Below are 24,864 nucleotides of genomic sequence, written 5' to 3' on the forward strand. Positions count from 1 at the left end.
AAAAAATAAAAGAGAGAGAGAAAAAAAGCCGCTGCCTGGCTGCGATGTTATCTCTCTTAGCAGTTCATTTTCGGTTTAACAGCTCCCAGGAGCCAGGAAGGTTAGCTATTTTGGGGTCAGTTCTTCTGCCTACGTGGGGAAAAGCTCATCTTTCGTTTCCTTGGAGGAGTCCCGCGTGTCAGGCCTAGTTTGGGCTGGGGACAGTGAGTCGCAATTAAGAAATCATGTGGAGAATTTCACTTGCCGGCGGAGGTAGTTTCAAGTAGAAGACATAAAAACAGAAGGCAAAAAAGAAAAAAAAGAAACATCAAAAAGAAACATAATAATCAGCAGGAGCTTATGCCAATTTTTTATTTTTTTAAATCCAACTTGTGAAAGGGAAACCTGGTAACCGACCTTCACAACCCACTCTTCGCAAATTTGCAATCACAAGATAAAGCAATGTCTGTGTGGTTTTTCTTGTCTGTCTTGACTCAACCCACTGGCTTGTGGAGATGGCGGTGCGCGTTGGCCCAGCCAGAGATGTGTCAACTGAAACCTAGACGCAACCTCAGAGACCCGGCGAAGCCTGCCATCTCATCTCGTTTTTACTCACCGATGCCTCAACTCTTTTTCACTGCTCTTTTTTTTCCTCTCTCTCTCTCTATAATCAGGTGAGATTTTATCAAGCCTTCCCTGTCAGTAACCACTATCGGTTGTGAAATTTCAGACGGCAAAGCGTGTGGGAACCACAGTATCAGTTGCGCTCATCTCGCCCAGCACCTTTACAGACGCGCGGGTGGTTTCTGAAAAGGCGAGAAAAGCTTCACAAAGAGCATATCTGAGACCGGTTTAACACAAACTGTCAGTGGAAACACTTTCATACCCTATTCAACCTTTTTTTTCTTTTCTCCCTCTCTCTCTCTCGTCTTCTCTCTTTCTGTTCTTGTTTACTTTGCACACCAACACCACCAGCTTGCAGTGGCTCAATGCAAGTTCAGGAAATGTAATTTGTGAAAAGTTTGATTTTTTTTTTGTGCGTGTGTGTGTGTGGGTGTGTGTGTCTAAATCTGCTGGGCACATATGTAGAAGAGATACAAGACGTGACAGCTTGGAAATCCCAATCAATCAAACCATTCTTAGTCGTTATTAAACCTTTGTATAAAAGCTGTAGCTGAATGATGTCCTGTCCCTCTGGGCCGACATTATACTACATCAGAGGTATTCACTATGGGTTTGTTCTTCCACGAGGCTAAACTGCTGCTTTTCATTCAACATCATGATCAAAGTGATTCTTTGCACTTACAACTGAGCTCAGAGATTAGATTTCATGGTTCCAATAAATAGCGCTCAGTATGGATGCAAAGTAATGGCCTGACTGCTACTGAGAAGCATTCTTTCAGGAGCAGAAAGATAATCTCCCTGCTGAAGTGATCAAAAAGCTTGAGTCTTGAAATGGAGTCTAATATGGATGGTGAAACTTGAGCGAGACATTACAATGGGCTAGACATTGCAGTCAGAAAAATCACAGGCGACAGGAATTTGAAGATTTTTCACAAAAATGACATCATTTCCTACTAGTAAACACATCTTACCTAGGTGCTACAAGGACGCAGAAACTCCAAGATTACAAGAACTACAAGAAAAGACTCAAATTTAGCTTGTTTGATTATCAGTAGATGCATTTCCATTGACCGTATAAGCGCGCAATTTTACATTTTGAAAATAAATTTGCTTAAATCAATTAAATTTGCTTCGTTTTTTGATTTTAAAAAAAGTTTTCAAATGGGTGAATTTCACAAAACTACAATGGAAACACTTTTTTCCATCACACAAGTCACAAGATCAACATCCGGATGTTGCCACTGGAGCAAACCACGAAGAAGAAGACAACAGGAAGTAGTTGGAGAATGATGGCGCCACATGTTATTTATTAACTTATTGTGTGACCAAGTTCACTCACTTGTGATTTTAATTAGGTTTATTATTTAATTGAAATGCCGCAATTGCGAACTTGTATTTTCTTTCTACATTAGCAATACATTGTCAGGGTTACCTCAGACCTCAGAGGAATCACGTAAGAATTCACTAAAAAGTGAAAGACATTTTCTACTTTTCTACTAGAAAAACTGCAAACACCTTTGCAGTTTTGGATGTTTCATACGTGTCTTGAAAAGAAGCCATCAGCATCCTTTTGTACTCGTCTTGGGAACATTTTACGGATTTGACAAAGACACAAAGCAATCCAGAGGTTATTTTAGTTGTTACGAAGAAGGTTGAACACCAGAGTTGCTCTATTTTGTCCTTTAACCTCTTTGTGTTTGTTAATGATAAATAAAGTGAACTTGTGTAGCGTTTTTTCAATCATAATGGCCACTCAAAGTGCTTTACTTGACCGCTGAGCCACAGTCGTCACCTCTTTTATGGAAGGTGCTGGTTTTTGAAAGGTTTGGATTATATGTGCATGCATTATTTTAAATAATTAATGTATAAGATTAATCTCTCTTATATAGCACTAAGAACAGCAACAGGTCCTTTTAGTCTGTTTCAAACAGCGACCCTGCAGTTCCCAGTTTGTATTGCAATTCCAAAGACATAAAATCAATCCTTCAGTGAAGGATTCATTGCTGAAGCTGTGCATTTTCCTCCTTAAAATATCTTTCATATAGTCAGATTTTTTAACTCTGATGTTTTTCCTTGAACTCACCTTATCAAATACGTTAGCGTAGCTAACACGTGACGCCTTTGGTGGTGCTATCAGTTGTGTCACAGGCACTTTAATGTAATAAAGTGATGCTGTGGGCCCCCTGGCATGAATAATTTACATTAGTAGGTGACCATAAAAGCGGGGGTGCGGCAGCGTGAGGAAGGGGCTGTAGGAATATTTATGTGATTTTTAAGGCTCATAGGCCCCTGCTTTGGGTGAGTGAGCAATTTTAATTCAATTTGAAATTTCTTTTTCAAATTGAGACAAGACCTTGAGCTCAGGCAGGGGAAATAAAGAAGGAGGTATCGGGGATCGCTGCCTGGTTATGGGGTGGGAGGAGAGAGGAGTGGAAGTTCTCCTTGCCATCCATCACAGTGGCACTTCAATGATTGTCAAATAAGTAGCTCTGTCCAAACTCATCTTTTATCATTATGTTTGAACGAATCTATCTGGGGATGGCATCATCTCGCACATGGGAGGGCACCGTCTCATATACATGATGCGGAGATGATATGGAAATGGGATACATGGCAGCAGAACGGCAGAGACGGAGAGATGGATTCACATCGCTGTCTGGGAGAACAGTTCGCAATTTGAAGAGCGAGCGCTCGGGGTTGGACACAATGCACAAAATACTGAACATTCTGTGAACTCCATGCACACACAATATTCAGGCTTTTTCTTTATTAATATAAAATTAGTGGGTTTAGCTACAGGCCTTGGAAATGCTTATCCCTCATGGTATTCCTCGTCGTTCAGATGCTTTTGAGTTACAACAGAAACTTTTCCATGTGAAATTCTTCACACGCCACTGAGACCTGGTAGGAAGGAAACTTATTGTGGGTTCGATTTCAGGTACTAAGTAATTTGTCCTCCAATTTGTGTATTAGTGTGTGACTGGGTGATTGTGACCCTAGTGCAAACTGCTTCATAAATTTACTCAATTTACTTCCCATTACTTTTTTTTTTCACATTTTGTCACAATGAAGCCTCAAAACTGTCATATTCATTTTCTTTCCATTTAGACTGTGCTAAATTTGCACTGATTAAAACTTTGGCAATCAAGTTCATTTAAGTTTTGTTTGTATATTTTGTTCTTTTGTATCTTATTTTAATTTTTTTATCTCTGTCATCTGTCCTTCAAAAGGAGGCGCTAGCGGTGACTCGAAGGGAGCTGGAGTCATTAACGGCTCATGTGGGGGTAATCTGTTAAAAGACCAAATATCAGTCACATAAAACACTGAGACTGGAGCTGCAACGGAGAGAAATGATTAGACCTGAAGTGTTGCAATGGTCCGGTCAAAGTCCAGAAATAAAAATCCAATTGAGAATGTGTTGCAAGACTCAACATTGTTGTGGGATTTGACTGAGCCAGAGTTATTTTGCAATAATAAATATGAACAAAATTCACATTTTAATCTGTTAGTAGCTGCAAAGAAAGAAAGAATTTCAGAATATTTACTTGTGTTTCTCTACTACATGTAAAAATCCCACAGAATGAATTTGAAGTTTTTGGTTATGATGGAACAGGGCGGAAAGGTTCAAGTGGTGTAATTACTTTTAGCTTTACAGCCACTACCTTGCTTCATGAAAGCAGAATGTAAATAACAGTGTAAATCTGGGTGAAAACTCTGGCATGGCATTAAGAAGGCTGTGAAAGCGAAAGCTGTTCAATCCATTCCCAAATTGTCAAGGGGCCGTCTCAAACACAAAACAAACCCACCTTAATCTCCTCTAATCATACTTAAGCATGAATGTTTTATGTGGAAATGTCTAGGTGCGATTTAGAGGCCTTTCCCTCATTCCTGGGGTAAACCAGCTATAATCCAGAAATCCTTCTGGCCACAACAAAGATGAAATGTGATGTAGGGAGATCAGATGCGGAACAGCGCAAACACTGTGTAAGTAGGAGGAAAAACATTCCCACACTGCAGTTTACCATGTTTGTTTACAACATGGAATGCACATGATAATGAATTCAGGCAGCCAAAATTATTCTTTTTTTTTAGGACGCACCCAAGAATAAAGCTGTTATGAAAAAAAAAAGTGACATCTATGATTGGTTATGATCAGCCCCGTCACTTGTGTCTCAGAAATTAAAATTACAAGCCTGATGTCTGCGATACCAGGGACCGAACTAATACTATTATTATTCGAGACGGCGCATAACCAAGCGGTGGAATGATTACATTTGACTTGCAATGATTTCCCCTCCCGCAAAAGAAAACAACAGCTTGGAAAAAAACAAATAGACATATTCCCAAAGGTGGCTTTGTTAGTGCTGTAAATAAATCTCATCACTGTAGTGGAAAAAGTGTTTTGACTTCATTGGAGTGCAGAAAGTGAGAACAACAGTCCAACCCATCTGTCCCCTAAACTTGTATCAGGGCGGTGGGAGGTAAAACGTGCACCTATATTAGTCACATCATGAGGTTCTCTTCCTCCCAGCTAGCTGAGACCCGCTTTAGGAAAACACGGGCTGACACATCGGCAACAGGTAAACACATTTAAAAGGATCTGACGCAACGTAATGGAAGAGAAAAACACTTCCGTATTGTTCTGGGGCCCTGGTGCCGTAGCTGGGCTTGTTGAGGAGACGGCCATTGTCTGGTGTCACCTAATTGGATCAAGTGTGTGTGGAGAACAGATGTGTACGGCTGGCTTGAGATAAACACCGGACCAGGAGGTACCAGAACCGAAATTGCTTTGAAAAATGTCTCTGGCTCCCAAGAACAGCTTAGAAATACAGCATAAAAGCATATTTGTTGCACAACCTGGACGGTGGTAAACATTTTCCCTCCTGGTATGGATAAAAGACTCCTTAGATTATTTTGTTCATTAAAGAGTTGAGTAGGTGATGAATTCAAAGTGGATTTGTATGGCAAGCGTTTCTGTATAGTGCCACTGACACCCAAGGTAATGCAAAGAAAATAAAATAAAAAGGATCAGATGCAAAGGAAATTACATCAGCAGCAGGAAATGTATTCAAACAGTAAAAGAAAAATGCAGTTAAATAGAAAATGTGTTAAATGAAAAAAAAATTCAATAAATAAATGGCTATGATTTGACAAAAATTCTAATAGAATAACGGAAAAGATGCAGTAAATAGTAATGCATTCAGACTTGATTTGAAGAATCAATCATTTTCTGAACCTCTTGTGATTTAGAGAGTTGGTTTCTAAAGAATCAAAACTTGTATGCATTTTGGGTTTTAGTTTTTTTGAGTCTGCCTAAGTCCTCATGACACATTACATTACATTTTTTGGAACCAAAAACATTTACGTCTGTCATTCCTTCATTATTCTGGATAAAATTCTGCTTGTACATTCAAAGTTTGAACACGTTCACCTGTTTAGAGGAGCTTTTGAGCCATAATACATGAAACATTAATAAACATTTTGATGTGAACAATGGCACTTGACAAAATGTAATGTTTCATTGACTGTCTTCTGTGACTTTGTATTTTTGTGTTTTTTTTTATGTAAAGTATTTTGAGCTGCCTTCTTGCTGAAATGTGCTACATAAATAAACTTGATTGATTGATTGAGACTTGGGCCGGTGTGGTTTGGTACACTATATTATGGTCAGGAGAACATTTCCACCAGCTGCTGGACTCTCACTGGACAGATTATAACCAAACAGCTAACGTGGCATCAAGCTAGCATGACAGCCAACATTTTGCAATAGTATGTCTTGTGCTCGTTGGAAGCTTTGCCGTTTTTCTGTGTCTTAATAAATAATTAATAACTTAATAACTGTCTTGTGTGACCCCAGTAGCTCCATGCTAACCATATTGTATTGCCCTGTGGCCCTACATCAGAAGGGGGTCCAGTAATGGTGTGCTATGGAAAAAAAAACCAAATAGACATATTTGTTTATGAAAGTAGGGCTCGGTACCCTACTTTTTTCTGGACACAGAAAAAAGTAGGGTACCAAACCGCACTGACTGGTGCCACACAGCTTAATGAAAAACAGGCCTTAGTAGCTAATTAGGTTACTGTTATTATGTTGTGACATAGAAATATAAAGCTGTTTGTCATCAGTATATTTATGGTAAGGTACCATGTAATACTTCATAGTCTGAGTTATAGGGGGACATATTATAGAAAAAAAAACAGTGGCCTGTGAATGGAACCTTGTGGAACACCAGAATATTAGACGTAAAACTGGCAAACAGCACAAAGTCGTCTTTGACTGTCAAGTCAGATCTGAACCAGTTCAGCACAGTAACAAACATTCCCAAACAATTTAGCAGTCTATGGAAAATTGTCGGTATGTTATGATCAACTGTGTCAAATGCAGTACTGAGATCCAGTAAAGCTACGATAAACGTTTTTGATGCATGGCTCTTGAAACGCATCTCATATTGGACTTAACCATAACCATCCAGCGCTGCGGTTTGGTCAAAACCTGCCTGCAAAGCACCGCCAAGACTATTTGTCATCAAAGCAGAGTTAATTCTCTGGTTAATTCATTTTCAATGATCTTTGCCTTTGCAGCGGACTAACATCAAGAACAATACCAAGACCTCGGCAAGGAATTGAACAAGTGATGATCTCAAGTAAAGGACGAATTACGCCTTCGAGAGCGAGCATTCCTGATCTAATTAAGAGATGGCAAAAGGTGTCATTGGGGTCTGACAGATTTCGCACGGCCCTCTTTTCTGCTTGCGCCGTCTTGCCACTGAAGTGAGAAACATTAGCACGAACAAAGAGAAATGAAGAGAGACACAGAGACAGCGAAGCACTGCTTCCAATCAGGCATCTGCCTCCCCTACGCCACGGCTCGATTTAACCTTGAAGAGTAATGAGATCTGACTTGCTTAAATGTTAGCATTCTTAAATCACCAGGAAGTGCCTCCGAGGAGCTGATAATCACTATGCCAAATTGCTGTGCTCACTAATTTCATTTCTCCCCAGCATTTGCTTGCAGTTAGTGTCGATTATTCAAGAACAGGCATTTAATGCTGCCAGGTCCCAGGGGTGTGACATTAAAATGTAATAACTTGCAACATAAATGAAAACAAAAAAACATTACTTTCCTTCCCCTGCATCTCTCTCTCTCTCTTAAGCCCCCCACCCCCCCACCCCTCTTTCTTTTTTCCTCCTCCACCTCCCTCCCTCTTCAATCTCTCTCCACTCCCTCTCCATAGTGGGTGTTCGAATCTAATTCTCAGCCCATCTGGCAGGCGTAATGAAGGCGGGTCGGGCTTGTGATGCCCTGCTGCCATGGCTCGACGGAGCAGGAGGTTAGCTGACAGATTGGGCCAGGATGAGTGGAGGGGAGTCGCGGAACCCGCTGAGTGAGTAAGCCAGCCCAGTTAATCTCTCATGTGCCCCAGCGTGAACGGGGGCCAAGGCCGAGCACACGCTGGGGTGGCGGAGCACGGGCTCTGAGCGCGGCTGGTCAGGGGTAAAAGACTTGAGGGCGGCTGTCATGTTAATGCACTCTTTCTGAACTGTAGCTATTGTATTTAGCAAGGTGACGATTGGCAAATATAACTTTTATGCTGAAGATTTGTCCTTTACGAGGCAGAGCCTCGCAAATGCATTCGCACCCCTTGGACATTGTGAAACCACAAAATTGAAAGTAGTCGGCGGCTGCTTACCATAGTTGCTAGACCTGTTGTGGCTCAATATTGGTCCATATATAAGGTGCACCGGATTATAAAGCACACTGTCGGCTTTTGAGGAAATTGAAGGTTTTTAGGTGCACCTTATAGTGCGGAAAATAAGGTAATTATAATAATAACCAATAATAATATATTTGATTTTTTTGAACCTGTATACTCCACTTAATGATTAATCGATTTCTAAATTAACCGATGATCATTTCAGTAATCAACCGATAATGATCAATCAGATTAATCGTTTCAGCCCTGATGTATTTTATCATAATTTAAAATGATCAACATAAACTTGTGCATAATTGTAAACATGGTCATGGTTTTAAAAAATCTAATGTGGAAAGTGGGATGTGTGTTGGTACTCGGCTCTTCTTTTCTCTCATTCACCAAAATAAAATCCAGAGAAGCAAAATGAACTGACATGGCTGGTGAAGAAGCCCTGTGCATCATGAGATCCGGGTATCAACACAAACCTTCCATGAAGGTGTTAGTAGATTGTTATCAGTTAGGATCAAAGGCCAAGTATGGTGGTGGCAGCATCATGCCGTGGGAAAATTTTTCTTTATTCGGGCCAGGAAAGCTGGTCAGACTTGAGTCAGAGGCATCACTTTAACACACAGCCAGAGCTTTAATGGTTGTGTTTAGATCAAATTATATTCATGGTTGTAAAAGTATGAATACTTTTACAGGACAATTGTACAACTCTGTCAGCTTGCTGCCTCATGATGATGTCTCAAATTAAATTCTGTAGCTGAAAGCAATAAAGAGGGTTAAAGCAACTCAAACACAACTAAATAAAAAATTATTACAGAGCATTTTAATCCCAGTGTAAGAGGCTGGTCATGTGCGTCTATTGTATTTCAGAAATAACCAACACACTCACGCAAGTCAAGGTTGCAATTTTTCCAAACGGGGTGTATCTGAACTGGTTACCAGTTTCCAAGCACCAACTGACAATGTAAAAAGATTGTAGCTTGGTGAAACACAGAAGACAACAACTATGAAATGAGAACAAAAACAACATCAAAAAAACAATAAGTTTATCTTTAGTATCTCTATCTCGTGGGGGAATGACAAAAAAAATAAAATTGACAGCATAACTAACAGAATCAAACATTATGTGTTTAAAAATTAGCTTAATGTCTCCAAGGAGCACTGCATATGGAAATCGTCTGTGTTGGACACTGGAAACCTACGGGGCAATTATGCTTCAGCTCCTTCATCTAAACATAAACCATGCTCCAATCTTCACAATCTGTCTGCTGTGTGTGAAAAATCGTAGGAGGGAAGTGGTAAAGCAGCTCAAGCTCTGCTGATGGATATCCAGTTGCCAACACCTGCATGTTTTTTTTTTTTTTTAGGACAAGTGTTTGCACAGAAAAACAACAACAACAAAAAATGCTTTTCGTCTCTAATCAGTCAGCAGCAAAAGGTTGCTTAGCTTAATAATGAGGTCTACTTGGTGTCAAAAACAGGCAGAGCTCGAGAGAGAGGAAAAAGAGAACAAAAATCTGAATGTCTGCCAGGGCTAACAGAACCAGCAGGCATGCTTAAGCTGTGTTCTGGACTCTGGAGAAACCACAACACTGTCATTAACAGTTACTCTCCTCATAAACACACCAGCATCGGCTGGAGGTATAATTGCCCCTGCTTCTCCTGTAATCTTATACTTTGCCTGCTGTTGCTGTCAGACACCTTCTCCACAGAGAGAGACGGAGAGACGGCGTGAGCGAGAAAGAGGCACTGGGGGGGGAGAGGAAGGAGAGAGAGAAGGGGGGAGGGAGGAGGGGAAGTGGTACGTTTGTGAGCTGGAGCAGGGTAGGTGTTGCTCGTGTATCGTCAGATACAAGGAAAGCAAAGTAACGAGGGTTGTGCGGAGAGAGAAGAAGGAGAAAACACATGCCAGGAAAATCAAATGAATGTGTGTTGCTCCTAAAAATCCCCAGAGTGAGGCTGAGGGGCTCCGATGGCGGGCGGAGGTAAAAAAAAAAACATGTTCTTTTTCGTTGAGTGATTAGAAGGAGAGTGGCAGAACATGACCTACTTAGTAGAACTTCTTTTACTGTACAGGTTTCTCAAATGTTGCTCGCACAGGCAGACTTGGGGAAGTGGGGGGTACCTAAGCCACCCAAACTTGATTTATAGCAGCGCTAAAGGAGCAGCAGCAGTAGCTGTAATAACTGCTATGAGGTGCAAATGCAGAAACACCTCAAAACATGCACATTAGCATACCTTTAAAATGAGCCTACAGATTGCTGTAAGGGGTGTGAATATAGCTGGAGAATGAAAGCGGGAAAAAAAAAACTGGTTTTCTTTATATTTGAGCAAAAACAACAAATCTTTTCTATATATATATATATATATATATATATATATATATATATATATATATATATATATATATATATAAATATATATATTTTGTGCTGCTACAACCCCATGCTAGAAATTTGTCGAGACAAAGAAAAAGCAACATATTAACTCTGCTGTAGAAATGGGCCTGCCTCCGGCTATTCTTAATTTCAGGCTATGTTTGTGCAGGGTTGTGGAGCTCTTGTGGGCTCGCAGGAAGCCCGCGGGCCTTTTGTCTCATCTGTAGAGGTGGGTTTCTGCCTGTTGCTAGCAGCGATCTGTTGGTGTGTGCCTTTTGTTCTACCTCTCCATGCAAGATTTGGTCACAGGTCGCAGATTACAGGCAACACAGTCATCACAGAGACACTGCTGCTCGTTTCATCTGCAGCTACAGTTTGGGCCTGGGAGAACGGTGGGTCTCTATATTAAAAAAGGAGAGCAGAGTGTAGGATCATAATAATAAAAAAAAAAAAGATTTATGCGTTTTGGTAGGGGGGGTATTTTTAATTATGATTGTCACTGGTTTACTCTGAGTTTCTTAGATGTCAAAAAGAATGGAGCGCCTCTTTAAATCAGGGAAATTTGTTGGCTGGGGGTGTTTTTGCCAGTAGATTGGTTTGGGAACCAAAATTGCAACATTTGTTACATTTTCAGCCGGTGCGGTTTGCTTTCACACTGCTCTCTATCAAATGAATTAAACCCTTTGAAAAACCTGTTTACACCGTCGCCTGTGGTAGCACTAGACATAGAACTGCTGAAGGAAATGACACAAAAACCTATGAAGAAGACACGGAGTGCAACTTCCTTCTTCACAAAATGTAAACAAAGCTGGACTGATGTTGGATTTTAGCTCTCACTAGTGCTGGATTTGCTAATCTGTTTTAGTTGTGTTTACCCAGAATGCCCTATGTTACAGTCCACTTGTCATTCACATATGATGCACAAGAGTTCACTTCTACTGAACCAAGACGTAGGTTTTAAGGTGGACCAGAGTTCGCTTATTTGGTCAGAATTACAGTTCGATTGCGCGTTCACACCTCCCCCAACAAACCAGACTTTCTAGTCAAACTAAATGAAGTTTGATTGACCCTCCACGGTCTTAAGAGATGGGGGCTCAATAGGGGCCCGCAAGCTTTTTACCCTGTACACGGTCCAGGGGGGTCACATTAACCCCGCATGCACTTTTACAAGTTTTTTTTCCGTGTGGTTTTGAGAACTGACGGTCTGACAGGACAATTGCCGGCTTCCACTGTCTGATCTGCTGTGCTCCACCCGAGCATCACGCCAAGATCATGAGAGGGCTAAACACCAAACAGGGCTGGTGTGAATGCACGCAAAGATTCAAAATAATATGGCACAAAAAATGTATCTGTACTATACATTATTCGGTGCATGACAAACAAGGCCAACACATTCATTATTTCAAAACTCCCGATTTCTCCCGTATACATGTGCAAGTTACATGCATGCATGGACAGATACATTATTTTCATACCTACCCAGAATTGAAAATGACCTAAATTAAAAATCATATTTGTTTTGTTTGTTGTTGTTTTTTGAGTAGGAACCCCGACATCAAGTTCAAATCGAAAGGGAGACACAATCAAGCAGAAGCAGAATGGACAGGACGGAGGCCCGGCTCGTTACGAACAGAAGCACAATGGACAAGGCTTCCCCTCTTTTCACAGCTGAGTGGGCCGGTTTACATATGTTTGAATGAGAAGTGTGAAACAGTCTGTCTCTGAAATCAGTGTGAACTGTTTGTTCGTGGACAGCAATTAAAGTCCAAAAAACCTTATTGATGTGAAACATGTCGTGTGGAACAGCAGAGACAAAACCAAAACAAAACAGCAACAAAAAAAAACAAAAAAAAAACAGCAGCATGGTCTGCTCCTTCCCTACAAGGATGGTTTATGGTAATATCACACCTCTACGGAAATCTCATCCCACAGTCCACAGGAGGTTTTCAATCCCGTCTGTCTGCAAATGGTGGGCTGCCACTGCATTCATCCCTGCTTCTCAGATAGATGTTTGTAATTGGAGCTCTAATTTATGATCGGGCCTCAGTGCAGGATAATGATATGGAGCATTGTAATTTGCTGATGCAAATTGTACGTTATAATGGGAAGCCATAAAAGCCTCGGCATCATCTCAGAGACTTGCCAAACACCCTGAGCGTTCATTACAGCCCTCATTAAAACATCCATGTCAGCACTGGGAGCTCTTACAAATGGAAGGAGCATGTAATTGCCGCTTGATTGTGGTATATGTAACATATGATAAAGTGGAATTACCACTTTATTTGTCTACGGTGTCCGTGAAACTTAATGGTGAGAGGGGCCTGCGGTAAACAAATCCTTGGAGCACGCTTTGATTGTTACATTATAGGCCTATTTGTTTAAAGTGGGGCAAATGTGAGTTAGGGGAGAGCGCATCCAGGACAAACTAAGAATCATGATAATCAAGGCTGGGCTTGTGGGGATAAAAGTAATGCTTTTACCCATGAGAGCCCACATTTCATTTCGACTAACTTTAACATGGGTGATAGCAGGGAGCTTCGTGTGGGAATACATTAACCGGATTTAATATGAGGAAAGGTCATTATTGCTCTTCTTTCTTACCACGAACACAAGCTATCATCATGAATAAGATCTCAGGGCAGTAGAATTAGTATAATCCATGGAAGTCACCTTCAAGAAACCATTTGTATGAACAGATGCTTTGGCCAATAGGATGTAGCGCTCCACAGGAGCGCAAGAGTTACATCCGGTTCAACGTTAGCTTCACAAGACAAAATAAGGTTTTGGGAAAAGGCATACTTTATTTTTTGTTGTTTTTGTTCAGGCTAAAGGGCAACACATCATTTGATGGCCTTTAAGTGAACATTGAAGCATCAGAGCAGAGGGCGGCGTGACCTACTATGACAGACTGACTTACGCCAAAATGGATTTACTATATTTTCAAAATATTCACTATGTAAATGTTTCACAAAGCTGTGAGATTAGTATTTCATTTTTCCATCTTTACTTGAACTAGATTTATCACCATACAATGCAAGACATATATATATATATATATATATATATAGGGTAAGGGTAGAATGTAAATATGTGATGTATATGAATATATACACACATTTTTAGAGAGTGGTATAACTAATAACTTGTGATTTTGTTCCAGCCATGAGGTCTTTCAACAACTCTTGCATTAAGTAATTTCCAGGCGCTGAACTTGAATTCCTTCATAACAACATAAAAGATTAAGCGTACAGATCCCCAAGCAGCTGAACGTCTCAGCCTTTAAGTATTATTTAAAGCAAAACCAACTGGTAAAAGCAATTAGGAGTTCATTAAGAATGAGCGGACTATGTTAGAGCCGTTGTTTAGAGTACGGGTCATCACCGCTTTACGGAGTCGCCTTTTTATTCAAATGACTTCTCCTGGAGTCCCTTTTATGCTTGGTGCTGTTTTAATGCATCCCCATTAAAACAAAACCTGAGCTGTGCAGCTTAAGATGAAGTTTCCTCTCACAGCTCTGAATGATAGCAGGCCTTTATCATCTGAGCTGTGTGCTCAGCCACTGGGAAAGGATTTTCAACCGCGCCATTCACCCAGGGCCCCAGAAGCCTGCAGCCTTTATCTGCAGACCCGTTGATTGATGTGTTATGGGACCTGCTGTGGTTAACAGCAATTTTTATCTGTTGCTAGCGGCAACAGCTCAGGTCCCTGGTGCGCGAAAGGCAGCGAGGTCCAGGAACTGAAGTCCGACCGCACAGAGGGATAAACAAATAGGGTTTTTTTCTTCTTCTCCTTCTTCTTTTACAGCAGACAGCCCTCTAAAAGAGAGGCCCCTGACAAGGAGTGCCTCACCCAAAGGCCAGGACAATGTCGGTGCCTCAGCCAACTCCTGCTGGGCTCCTGGTTTCCATCTCTAATTTTCACCCTGTGAAAAGTCAGTGGTATAGAGACACCTGCATGTCTCTGGAAGTTAAGCAGAGTGAGAAAAAACTGGAAGATTCATGCGGGAAAAAAAATGTCAGGTGGGAAAAAGACAGAGAGACACGGAGCGGCGATGCACCGTTAAGAGTTTTGTGGCCGACTGTCATTCTCCGTTTGCTTTTTTTCGCCTTTCTGCTGCAAGCGAATCTTAAATATTTACGTTGGGAGCAGAGGCAACATCATGTCTGAGAGAACGGTTATAGAAAAACAGAGTTTTACAAATATACGAAAAAATGATCACAGAGTTGACATTTTAGCAGGATTAGCATAGCTAGCAAAACTAAAACAGTGGTCCATGTACTAATTCCTTAGAGAATGACAATCCTTGTCTTGACTCTGAGGTTTCCAAATCCAATATGCTCCCCAACAAGCACAGGTTGAAAGCTTCAAAGGATAAACTAAAGCAACTTTGCTGTACCACACTGAGCCTTCTTGTTATCTGTTGAAAGAATTGCTCTCTCTCACTCTCTTGCAAGTAAATTCCTTCTTACTTCTATGTGCTTATAGTATTTGTCCTGTAGTAACAACTTCCACACCAGGCCAAAAGAGCTTCCATATGCTGTGTTCACTGATCGCACAAAACACAGTTTGAGTTCTTAACAAGTTGATCCAGATAAAAATTGTCGGATTCTATTTCAGTAACTGCGTTGCCATTACAAATGTGCGGAAAACATTGTCAGCATTCCGCTAATGTCCATTAAATAAGAACCGCAATAAAAATCACACGTGAATAAGTTTGTTCATGCGATAAGTCATTAAAAAATATCCAACTACTTCCTGCCAGCTTGTTCTTCGTGGTTTGCACCACTTTTAACATCCAGTTGTTGGTTATGTGACTCACGTAATGTAAAAAAAGTACTTCCATCTCAGTTTAAGCTAATTTTAATTCAACAACAAAAAAAAAAGCCCCATCCTTGCGCAGTGGAAACACTGCAATTTTCTGAAATGGTCGAGTTTCCATTAAGTGAATTTCTTTTTGAAATGTCACATTGCGCAATTATGTGGTCAATAGAAACAGTTTCTGTCTCTCCATTTCTGACACAAAGAACAATGAGAAAGTTAAACTCCAGTGACTGCTCTAAAAGAAACTAGAAACACAGAAAATTATCACTACAAAAATGATACTGTGCAAAATATAATTTGAATTCAATCATCTTATATTCACTGGATGTAACATTTAATCCAATGAATCACTGTTGCTTTGTGCAATGTTCTATTAGATAATAGTAATTGACATAACCCAGTATCTGATTGAGATCTTTAGAAAAAGCCTCATCTGACAGGGAGCTAAGTTTCTTTTTCTCCACAACAAAGAGGATCCAAATCAACCTAAACAAAACTGTTTAAGGTTGTACACATGACTCTAAGATAGCTCTGTTTAGAGAGTAGACTCATTTAGCGTTAAACGTGATTATAACAAGCCGAACGGGCATCTGAGAGCCTGAGCGTCAGAGCTCAACCAAAAGCACTTTTTTTTACTCCCCGACACTGAGGAGATAAACCTTCCCAAAACAGACTAGTCAGATTATACTGTCACAGACAAAGCTCTGTGCTTTTATCGTGCGTGAAAACAAGAGCCGCTTCTTGGCCTTGGGTGGTTTCAAAAGATTGGGGGTTGGAGACTTGAGCTTAATCACTTCATCTGAAGGGAAGGAGTGGTGTGTTGTCTTTTAAGCTCAGCTGAAATGCCACCCCACCAAACCCATCTGCCCCTCCCTCCCCTTTTCAACCCACGAGGTACAATCTGCCCAGCCCATAGGAAGCAACAGGATGGCCAGATCATTGTAAAGAGATTTTGTGACATTTTCTGCATCTCCTGCAGGACCTATCTCCCAGGTGCAGAGGGAGATGTTGGGGTTCTTAATCTTGAAACCCCAGAGAGTATGATAAATTGCCTGGAACCTTTGCACATCTCTTCTTGAACAACAAGCAGGTGGAAAGCAAAGGAAACAATGCCCACATCGTTCCCCACTGCTAAGGTTATAATGAAGCCGCCCAGAGTGCTGAGAGAATTGGTTTGGGAAACAATTCCCTATCCAGTTCTCCACAGTGATTGAGACAGTAAGGATAAGTCGAAGCGTAGCTTATCTGCTGTCACTCGGTGCTCCAAAGATTAGTTCTAATTCTCGTCCGTCTTCAGTCACTTAGCTAAATGTCAGCAAACGTCTAGTGATGACACAGAAGCACAAATGCCACGTTATGACAACCTGATATAGTTCATGCATTACTATTGAGAAAAGTTGCTTTTACTGTGACAGAAAAGAACCAAAGCTTACATTGCATCTTAAATTATGAGATATTTATTAGATCCGCCAATTGCCCACCTCTGGTTCTTGTTTGACTTGTCGATATTCGTTTTATTCAATTCCAACTTCCAACTGTAAAATCATAACGCAAGAAATAAACATAAGAGTGGTCATTAATTATTCATGGTACAAGCAGAGAATAAAAATGATGCTATGGTGACAGAGACGGCAGTTGCTAGAAAACAGGGTTTTATTATCATTTTTGAAAAATAGACTAAATGAAAAAATTTTTTTTTTTGATTTTAAATCTGTCTTTAGCGTCTTATGCTGCAGGTTAGCACAAAGTGGTTAGCATTACCACAACAAACTCAGATTGACTGAAACATTGAAGCCCAGCAAGGCAGAACAACAGGGAAGCATGAACAAACTGGAATTAGATTGTAGCTGCCAAGCAGAGAGACTGTATGGTGGCCTGTAAGAGACATTCAAAGCCTTGTTACTGCAACACACCAGGTAAATTTTTCTCCATTTCCTTCAGCTAGCAAATCCTTTTTTTTAACTGGTAAGGATTAAACTAAAACTGATTTTAATAATTACCATGATGTATTTTAGTATTACTATTTGGTTCATACAGAAGAACCACTCAATATAAAATTGGTCTGTTCCAAAAGGCAATTTTTTAATCTTATAAATGTATACATGGAAACGTATTTTCTCATTGCCAGTTATGGAAATTAAAATAATTTCTACCTACTAACGACACTCCTGCCAAAACATCTTCAACATGACAGAGTGTCTGACTCTATATTATGGCATTGCTTTAAATATTTTATTATCCTCTAACTTATTTGAAAATAAATAACCAAGGGAACGGACATAATGGAAATGGTTAAGAGGTAGATTTTTGAATGGTCCATTATGACATTATGGTGGGTTCTGAATCCTAGAACATTCTGCACTGGGCCCAAACCCAACAACAGCAAATGCCAGCGATTTTAAACAACAGTTTGAATCCTGGGTGCACTGTGTGCCCAGACTGTAATTACTGCCTGACAAATATAATGTAGCAGAAGCTACATTGGTGAGAGAGAACTAAAATAATAATAATAAAAAAAAACACGATAATAATACTGTTGCTATAACTACCCCTACTAGCATAGGGATTATAAAACAATTAATGTAGAAATGAAAAAGATCACTGATAAATTTGCACGGTGTAATGACTATTGGAAAATTTCAAACTTATTATACCGCAAGAGTGCACTTTATGTGAAAATTATATTTACAACCTTTTAAAATAAAACTGCAGTTCAAAACTGTTTGAGGCAAACAGAAATTTTCTTCAACTGTAAAGCTGCAGTATACAAGTTGAATAAAAACATGTTTTTACCATAACTGCTAAAACTATCACCATGTCATGAGGGTATAATATCAGACAGATAATCTATGACCTCCTCCAGTGCTACTATTACAGTCTGAAGAAATGTACTGCTCCTGGTTGAATGTTAATCAACCTTGTGTACGTGCTGCTACAGCTGCAGCTGATCCAGAATGCTGCTGCTCGGGTTCTCACTAAAACCAGGAAGATAGAGCACATAACACCAGTTTTAAAGTCCCTACACTGGCTCCCTGTAGCTCAGAGAATAGACTTTAAAATACTGATGTTAGTTTATAAATCACTGAACGGTTTAGCACCACAATACCTTAAAGATCTGTTATTGCTGTACCAACCGTCTAGACCCCTCAGATCTTCTGGTTCTGGTCTGCTCCGCATCCCCAGAACCAGAACCAGACGAGGAGAAGCAGCATTCAGTTTCTACGCACCACAGATTTGGAACAAACTTCCAGAAAACTGTAAAACAGCTGAAACACTGGGTGCTTTTAAATCTCAACTTAAAACCCACCTGTTTAGAGTTGCTTATGGCTAAATTAGGGTTAGAGTGCGGGTTTTGATGTCTTCCATGTTTTTATGTCTTTAATGTTTTAAATTTCTTTTTCTTTCTTTTCAACGTTTTAATGATGTAATGTTTTTTGTTTTTTTATTTTTTATTTTTTAATCTCTTTCTCACTGTTTATTTCTGTTTTTATTTTAATTATGTAAAGCACTTTGAAATGCCTTGCTGCTGAAATGTGCTATACAAATAAAATTTCATTGATTGATTGATTGATGTGCTAATGGCAGAGAAACAACTCACTGTTCCAGGAAAACCATCATCATCACTGACTATGCCTTAGCATTTGTAACAGGCTATGTTGTGGTGAACGTAGCAGAAAACAAGAGGGAGGGTGTGAGTATCTTGCACATGAGAGTGACAGATGGCGCCAAGACCCTCCTCCTGGCTCTGATTGGTTGTTTCTGACTGAGTAGCGTATTTTTGTGGTTAGTACTGGGAGAACTGCGGGAAGGCAGAAGTGACTGTGATTTTTACAAATATAGAAAATATTTTTTTTCTCGGGCTGCACAGTGGCACAGTTGGTAGAGCTGTTGCCTTGCAGCAAGAAGGTTCTGGGTTCAATTCCCGGCCCCGGTCTTTCTGCATGGAGTTTGCATGTTCTCCCTGTGCATTCGTGGGTTTTCTCCAGGTACTCCGGTTTCCTCCCACAGTCTAAAAACATGACTGTCAGGTTAATTGGCCTGTCTAAATTGCCCCTAGGTGTGAGTGTGTGTGTGCATGGTTGTGTGTCCTGTGTGTCTCTGTGTTGCCCTACGACAGACTGGCGACCTGTCCAGGGTGACCCCGCCTCTCGCCCGAAATGTTGGCTGGAGATGGGCACCAGCAACCCTCTCGACCCCACTAAGGGACAAGGGTGTAAAGAAAATGGATGGATTTTTTTTCTCTTGTAGTCATATTTTAATAAAGAGAAAAATTTGTGTTAAAAATATTAAGAAAATCATGATTTTTTTTTGCCAGATTGTCAATCTTGAACTGAAATGTTGCGTCATATTAGACATATTTAATCTTCTCTTACTGGTTCGGGTCAGTTAAACAGTCTTTACACACACATGACTGATTAGTTTTTATTCGCGGGGAGGTAAATCATTAGACCTTGATCAATTTAAAAGTCAGTTATGAGATTACTCATCAATGGTCTGTCTTGCTGACAGACCATTCTTGATTCTTTTCCAACGTTCTGTTCTCTCTCCTACCCTTGTGTTTTTCTTCTTCACTCTCCTCCTCCTCCTCCAGCCTTTCAGCCTCTGCCCTGCAGTTCCCTGTAGCTCCTCTGACCCAGCACCCTGAGCCCTCCTTCAAAACTATCGTACTGTAAAGCCCGGAGAACTTGCAGATAAGCAGCCCCCAGAAATCAAGCGGACCCTGCAGCCGAGCAGATTGAGTGTCAGAGCTCAGTACCCAGGAGGTGCCTGGAGGCTACAAACACTGCAGATAGCACCATCAGATAGCCGGCGAGGGGGAGCCAGACAACATGAAACTTCCTGGCCTCGTTACTAGACTTTGCTTTGCTTGCACAATTCCCCCCCCTCCCACTCCTTGCCGTCTCCTCCCACACCACTACCTCCAAGCCAAACTGCACCTCTCTCGCTCCGAATCCCTCCCCTTCGCCTTTCAGATAAAGAGAAGGCCTCGTTCCCTGCCGACTTAAACTGACAGCTCGAGCCAAAGGGCTCTGCCAGCTTTTTTTGGAGGTCTTGTTTGTTTTCATCCTTCTGTGAGTGTGCTGATGCCGGGGAGCAGGAATGTGACATGTTCTATTAAAACAACATAAAAAAAAGAAAAGAAAAAAAGAAAAACTCCCTCCCCCCCGATTCCACAGAGATCAATGTTTTTTGAAGTTTGCTTTGTTCGGCGCTTTAACAGTAGCCCTTTGAGGCAGATTAAGGATGACAAACCATTTATAGCTGCTTTGTTTGTTTGGGTGATTGCTTCCGAGCTACAATAACCCGCACCATATGCCGCTCATTTGCAAATAAGGAGCGTGTTTTAAATAAAGTACCTCTTATGAGCTCCCTTTTTAGCAAAGGACGTAAAGGACAAGCGCTGTCTTCATTATTCCGAGACTTGACACATCATGGCAACAAACAGTGGAGCGCAGGATAGCGCTTTACTTTGTCAATGCAAAGGGGGAGGAAAACAAATGCTTAAAAGGGATAAAAATAGGAAGGCGAAAAGATTTTACAAATAAAAACAAAGCAACTCCTTTTTTAGGTTAACTACAGAAATGAACTCTAAAACATTTGCCCATTTACTAATTTGTTGTTGCATTAAATTGTTCAGATCGTCAAATCAACAAAGATAGCCTGAGTAAATACAAGATGTTTTCAACCGACAATTTCCTCTTATGAAGGAAAAATAAGTCCAAATTCTATGCTCTACCAACCAACCTGGTCCTGTCAAAATACGATTAGCCAGAGGAGAAAAACAGGTTCCCGACTGGGCCTGATCACTACCATACCAGTACAATAAAAAAGTCATTTAATAGCATCTGTCCAGCAACATGAAGTTAAAAAACAACGAGTCATTCTGCTATTTACAGAGATTCATAATAGAATACCTTTAGTCCCTCATGGAGGAAACTGACATTTCCGTACAGTCCGTCCAAAAGCAAAAAACACAAAAAACATAAGACATGGGCAGACAGGTGCCTGAGGCAGCAAACATGGGAGGCACTGCCCTTCCATTAGATGACAAAATCATTAGATGACAAAATCTAATGAAACAAAATATCTGCAAATGGAGTTAAACGTAGAACAGTGATGAACCTTGAGAGTGGCTGGTCTACCAGAATTACTCCAAGAAAGCATTTCCAACTTATCTAGGAGGCAAGAAAATGAAAACACTGCATGCCTCACTTGTCTGAGTCAAAGTCGGTGTTGATGATTCAACAATAAGTAAGATATGGGAGAGTTCCAGGGCCGAAGCCATTGATAGGGCTGCGTTGCTGTTTCAGAACCTGGACAAGTTCTGCTCTCACCCAGAAAATCTTACGGACACGACAGAGCAATCAGCTTGTGACCTTAAGTCAAAGCTGACTTGGATTAAGTAGCAGGTCACCACCAGGTCCCTCAAAAACCAAAAAAAAAAAAAAAAACTGAAGGTGTTGAAGTGGCCTAGTAAAGAACTAGCAAGTCTACCTCTAAATGGTCAAAAAACAACCCCAAAACACATTTTACAAGTCAGGACATAAATCTGATAGAGATGCTGTATTATGAACTACTTTACTCTTGCTAATGCCCAGGATGAGTTCTTAGGTTAGAGGGCCAGGTTGGGTTGGATAGTTGTTGTTAAATTAAAAAAAATTGCTTTGAATTGAATTTGAATTGCCAGAACTGACATTTTTATTTACTCAGGTTATGTTTGATATTAAAACAGTCTCGTTAATCTGAAACATTTGACTGTGACCAGTAAGACAAGCCAAAACACAGAGGCAATCCTTCAACATTGTGTTTTATAAGAAAACCCATTGCATGCACTCGTTTTTCACAAATCATTAGAAACTTTGAATCCAAATTTTGTTGAAGAATAAAGACTAGATGTAGCTGCCATCCCACACCTTGCCTTATTTAAGGAAAGCAGGATTTATATCATAATGAACATTATGCCCCACTGACTGTTACCGCAGGAAAATATGAAACTCTGTGCCAAATTGCACTGCTGGCGAATGGCGCCGATCAATGAAAATAAAGCGGGGCCCTTTTCGTCAAGGTAGTGCAGGACACCTTCCCACAATTTAATCATTCAGTCAGCCAGAATTAATGTTCCTAATATCATGATTTCTCCATTACTCTATTTAACATAATTAAAATGTCGAGCGCTGGGCCCATAAAGCGAGTCGTTGGAGATTGTAATTCAGCCGTAAAGCCATGAAGCATGAAAATGTCACTTACCGAGTAGCCGCGGCCCGACAGAGAGTGAGCGGAGCTCTGTGGGGAGAGAGAGGAGAACAAGGATGACCTTTGAGGAGCGATTCACTCGCTCACACAGACATGATGAAGCAACGTCGCTTTAATATCAATATTCACGTTAACCTTTCGCCCACCCTGTCATGTACCCGACACCTGCACACATCACTCCTTTTTCCTCCTGCCTGGACGGAGGAGGAGATCCAGGGGAAACCTGCCACTCAGTCTCTCAGGGATTGTGGGGATGATGTCACACCTGACTGAGCCGGATTTACTTTCAAATCAGAAAACCAGCTACATTTGCTCATTTCTGGGGCTCGGCGACCAAGTTAAATCATATCTAGCAAAATTAGCATTTTATAAATTCAAACACTGTGACTTTTCCACCACCGGAGGTTAAACAGTAGTGATTTAATGAGACACTAACCATTAAACCAGAAATGAATGCCAGTTGAAGCTCAATAATCCAGTTGGCCAGTGAATGCCCCATACCAAGAGCTAATGGGTCATGGTGACAACAACACTCTTCGATGTAGATGGTTTGACTAAGCTAAGAGTCAAGTGTTTAAAAATTAAGCCAGAAGAAGCATTGAGATTAAATAAACTACAAAAGGAAAAGAAAAAAAATTATATTGCTTAAGTGACAAGTTTCATCAAAGGACAACAAAGTAGCCCTGTTTTCAACCTCTGTTGGCTAGTAGAGGTTGAATAATTTTGGAAAACTGACAGCTTTTGGACATTTTAAAGATAATGCTAATGGCTCGAACTGTGCTAATCACTAATAAAATATGCAAAGGTTATGATTTACTACCAGATCCATTTTGTCTTTGGTTTATGTTGCAGCAAGGTGTTTTTACAATTGGGAACAGATTATTAACTCCTCCAAAGCTCGAATAATCCCTGAATTACGACCCCAAACCTGAGAGGAGTTAAAAAAAAAAAAACAAGTTTCATGGATTTACATCAGGACAAAAAGAGCAGAGGGAGGAGGAAGTTCAAGCCATCTTTCCATCGATCACAATGAGCAAAGATTACATCTCCAACTTCAGCAGCTCTCTGCCTGACTTTCTAACCATAAAACCAGACGGAGACTTAAAGAGGCGTGGCGAAAGCAAATGAAGTGGACTAGCAGCACTGCCAACAACTGATGGTGTCATCTGGGACATTTTGGTGTGAATCATCGTCTCTGCTGTTCGGACATTGAGCCGTTATCATGTCATGAGGATCATGAGTCAAACAGCGACGACGACTGACTGCTACTGCATCACCTTCCACCACAACTCTTTGAAGGTGCTTGTATGGCTTGAGTTACAACGGTGTTTAAATTCACTTGTTGGGATTAATACAGTATTCTTTTGAATTGAATTTGAACTGAATTAATGCACGTGTTTGCAAAGGAAAGCTAATCATCTAAACTTGTAACATTTTTTGAGAACAGCTTTTTTTTTTATAATGCTCATTAATGCAAGACTTAAGGAACTGTAATACTTATGTAAATAGAACTTTAATACAATTTACATGATGTCATTATTTTTATCTAATCTTTTTATCATTATTATTATTTCAATCTGTGCTGCCTTTACCCAAGCCAAATCATATTAGATTCCTAAAGCGCTTATTGTATCAAGCATGACGATCTCTTTATGCATTTATGGAAGGGTTTTGGAACGCCGTCAAACTAAGTCTGCAAATTGTTTTTAAACGTAGCTCCCCCAAAATGCTAAGCAAAGCAGGAAGAGGACAAGGGGGGAAAAAAAGCCAGCTTTTGTTCTGTTCTCTGGCTCTCTGTGTGTCACAGCACAGCACGAATACCAATCTCCAAATCCCTTCCTCCACTTCCACTTTTCACTGCTTTTATTCCTCCGTCTAGATTGGCAATTTCTCCCCCCTGGTCTCTGGAGAGAACTTTTCTGCTAGAGCAATTTCATCCATAGGTCCACCTTCAATCCAAAATGACCTCCCCCACCACACACACACACACGCACACACCCCCACACGCGCACACCTCCGCTGCCCCTGCCTCCCTTGTTCTGCACTCTCCCAGTGCCCCTCAACTATTCACCTACACCTGCTCTAGGCATCAGCCCCTCATCAAC

General features: G+C 40.6%; 1 protein-coding gene and 1 long non-coding RNA gene across 13 annotated transcripts in view; one reads left to right on the top strand and one right to left on the bottom strand.

Moving 5' to 3' along the window:
* The window catches only part of fbrsl1 (fibrosin-like 1), a 358,314-nt gene that overhangs the window by 175,345 nt on the left and 158,105 nt on the right, over window positions 1-24,864 (bottom strand). For all 12 annotated transcript variants that reach the window (XM_081610487.1, XM_008417609.3, XM_008417611.3 and 9 more), the window contains exon 4: window positions 22,754-22,789. In XM_081610487.1, the coding sequence (XP_081466613.1) occupies window positions 22,754-22,789 (36 nt within the window). The remainder of the gene's footprint in view (window positions 1-22,753; window positions 22,790-24,864) is intronic.
* On the top strand, window positions 10,079-24,133 carry LOC145552755 (uncharacterized). The gene is made up of 4 exons (XR_014088847.1): window positions 10,079-10,291; window positions 10,854-10,913; window positions 12,229-12,351; window positions 20,097-24,133. It is a non-coding gene; the product is annotated as an uncharacterized LOC145552755 (long non-coding RNA).

Source organism: Poecilia reticulata, chromosome 9 (genome assembly GCF_904066995.2).
Source record: "Poecilia reticulata chromosome 9, P_reticulata-male-v2, whole genome shotgun sequence".
In the NCBI taxonomy this organism is placed as follows: domain Eukaryota; kingdom Metazoa; phylum Chordata; class Actinopteri; order Cyprinodontiformes; family Poeciliidae; genus Poecilia; species Poecilia reticulata.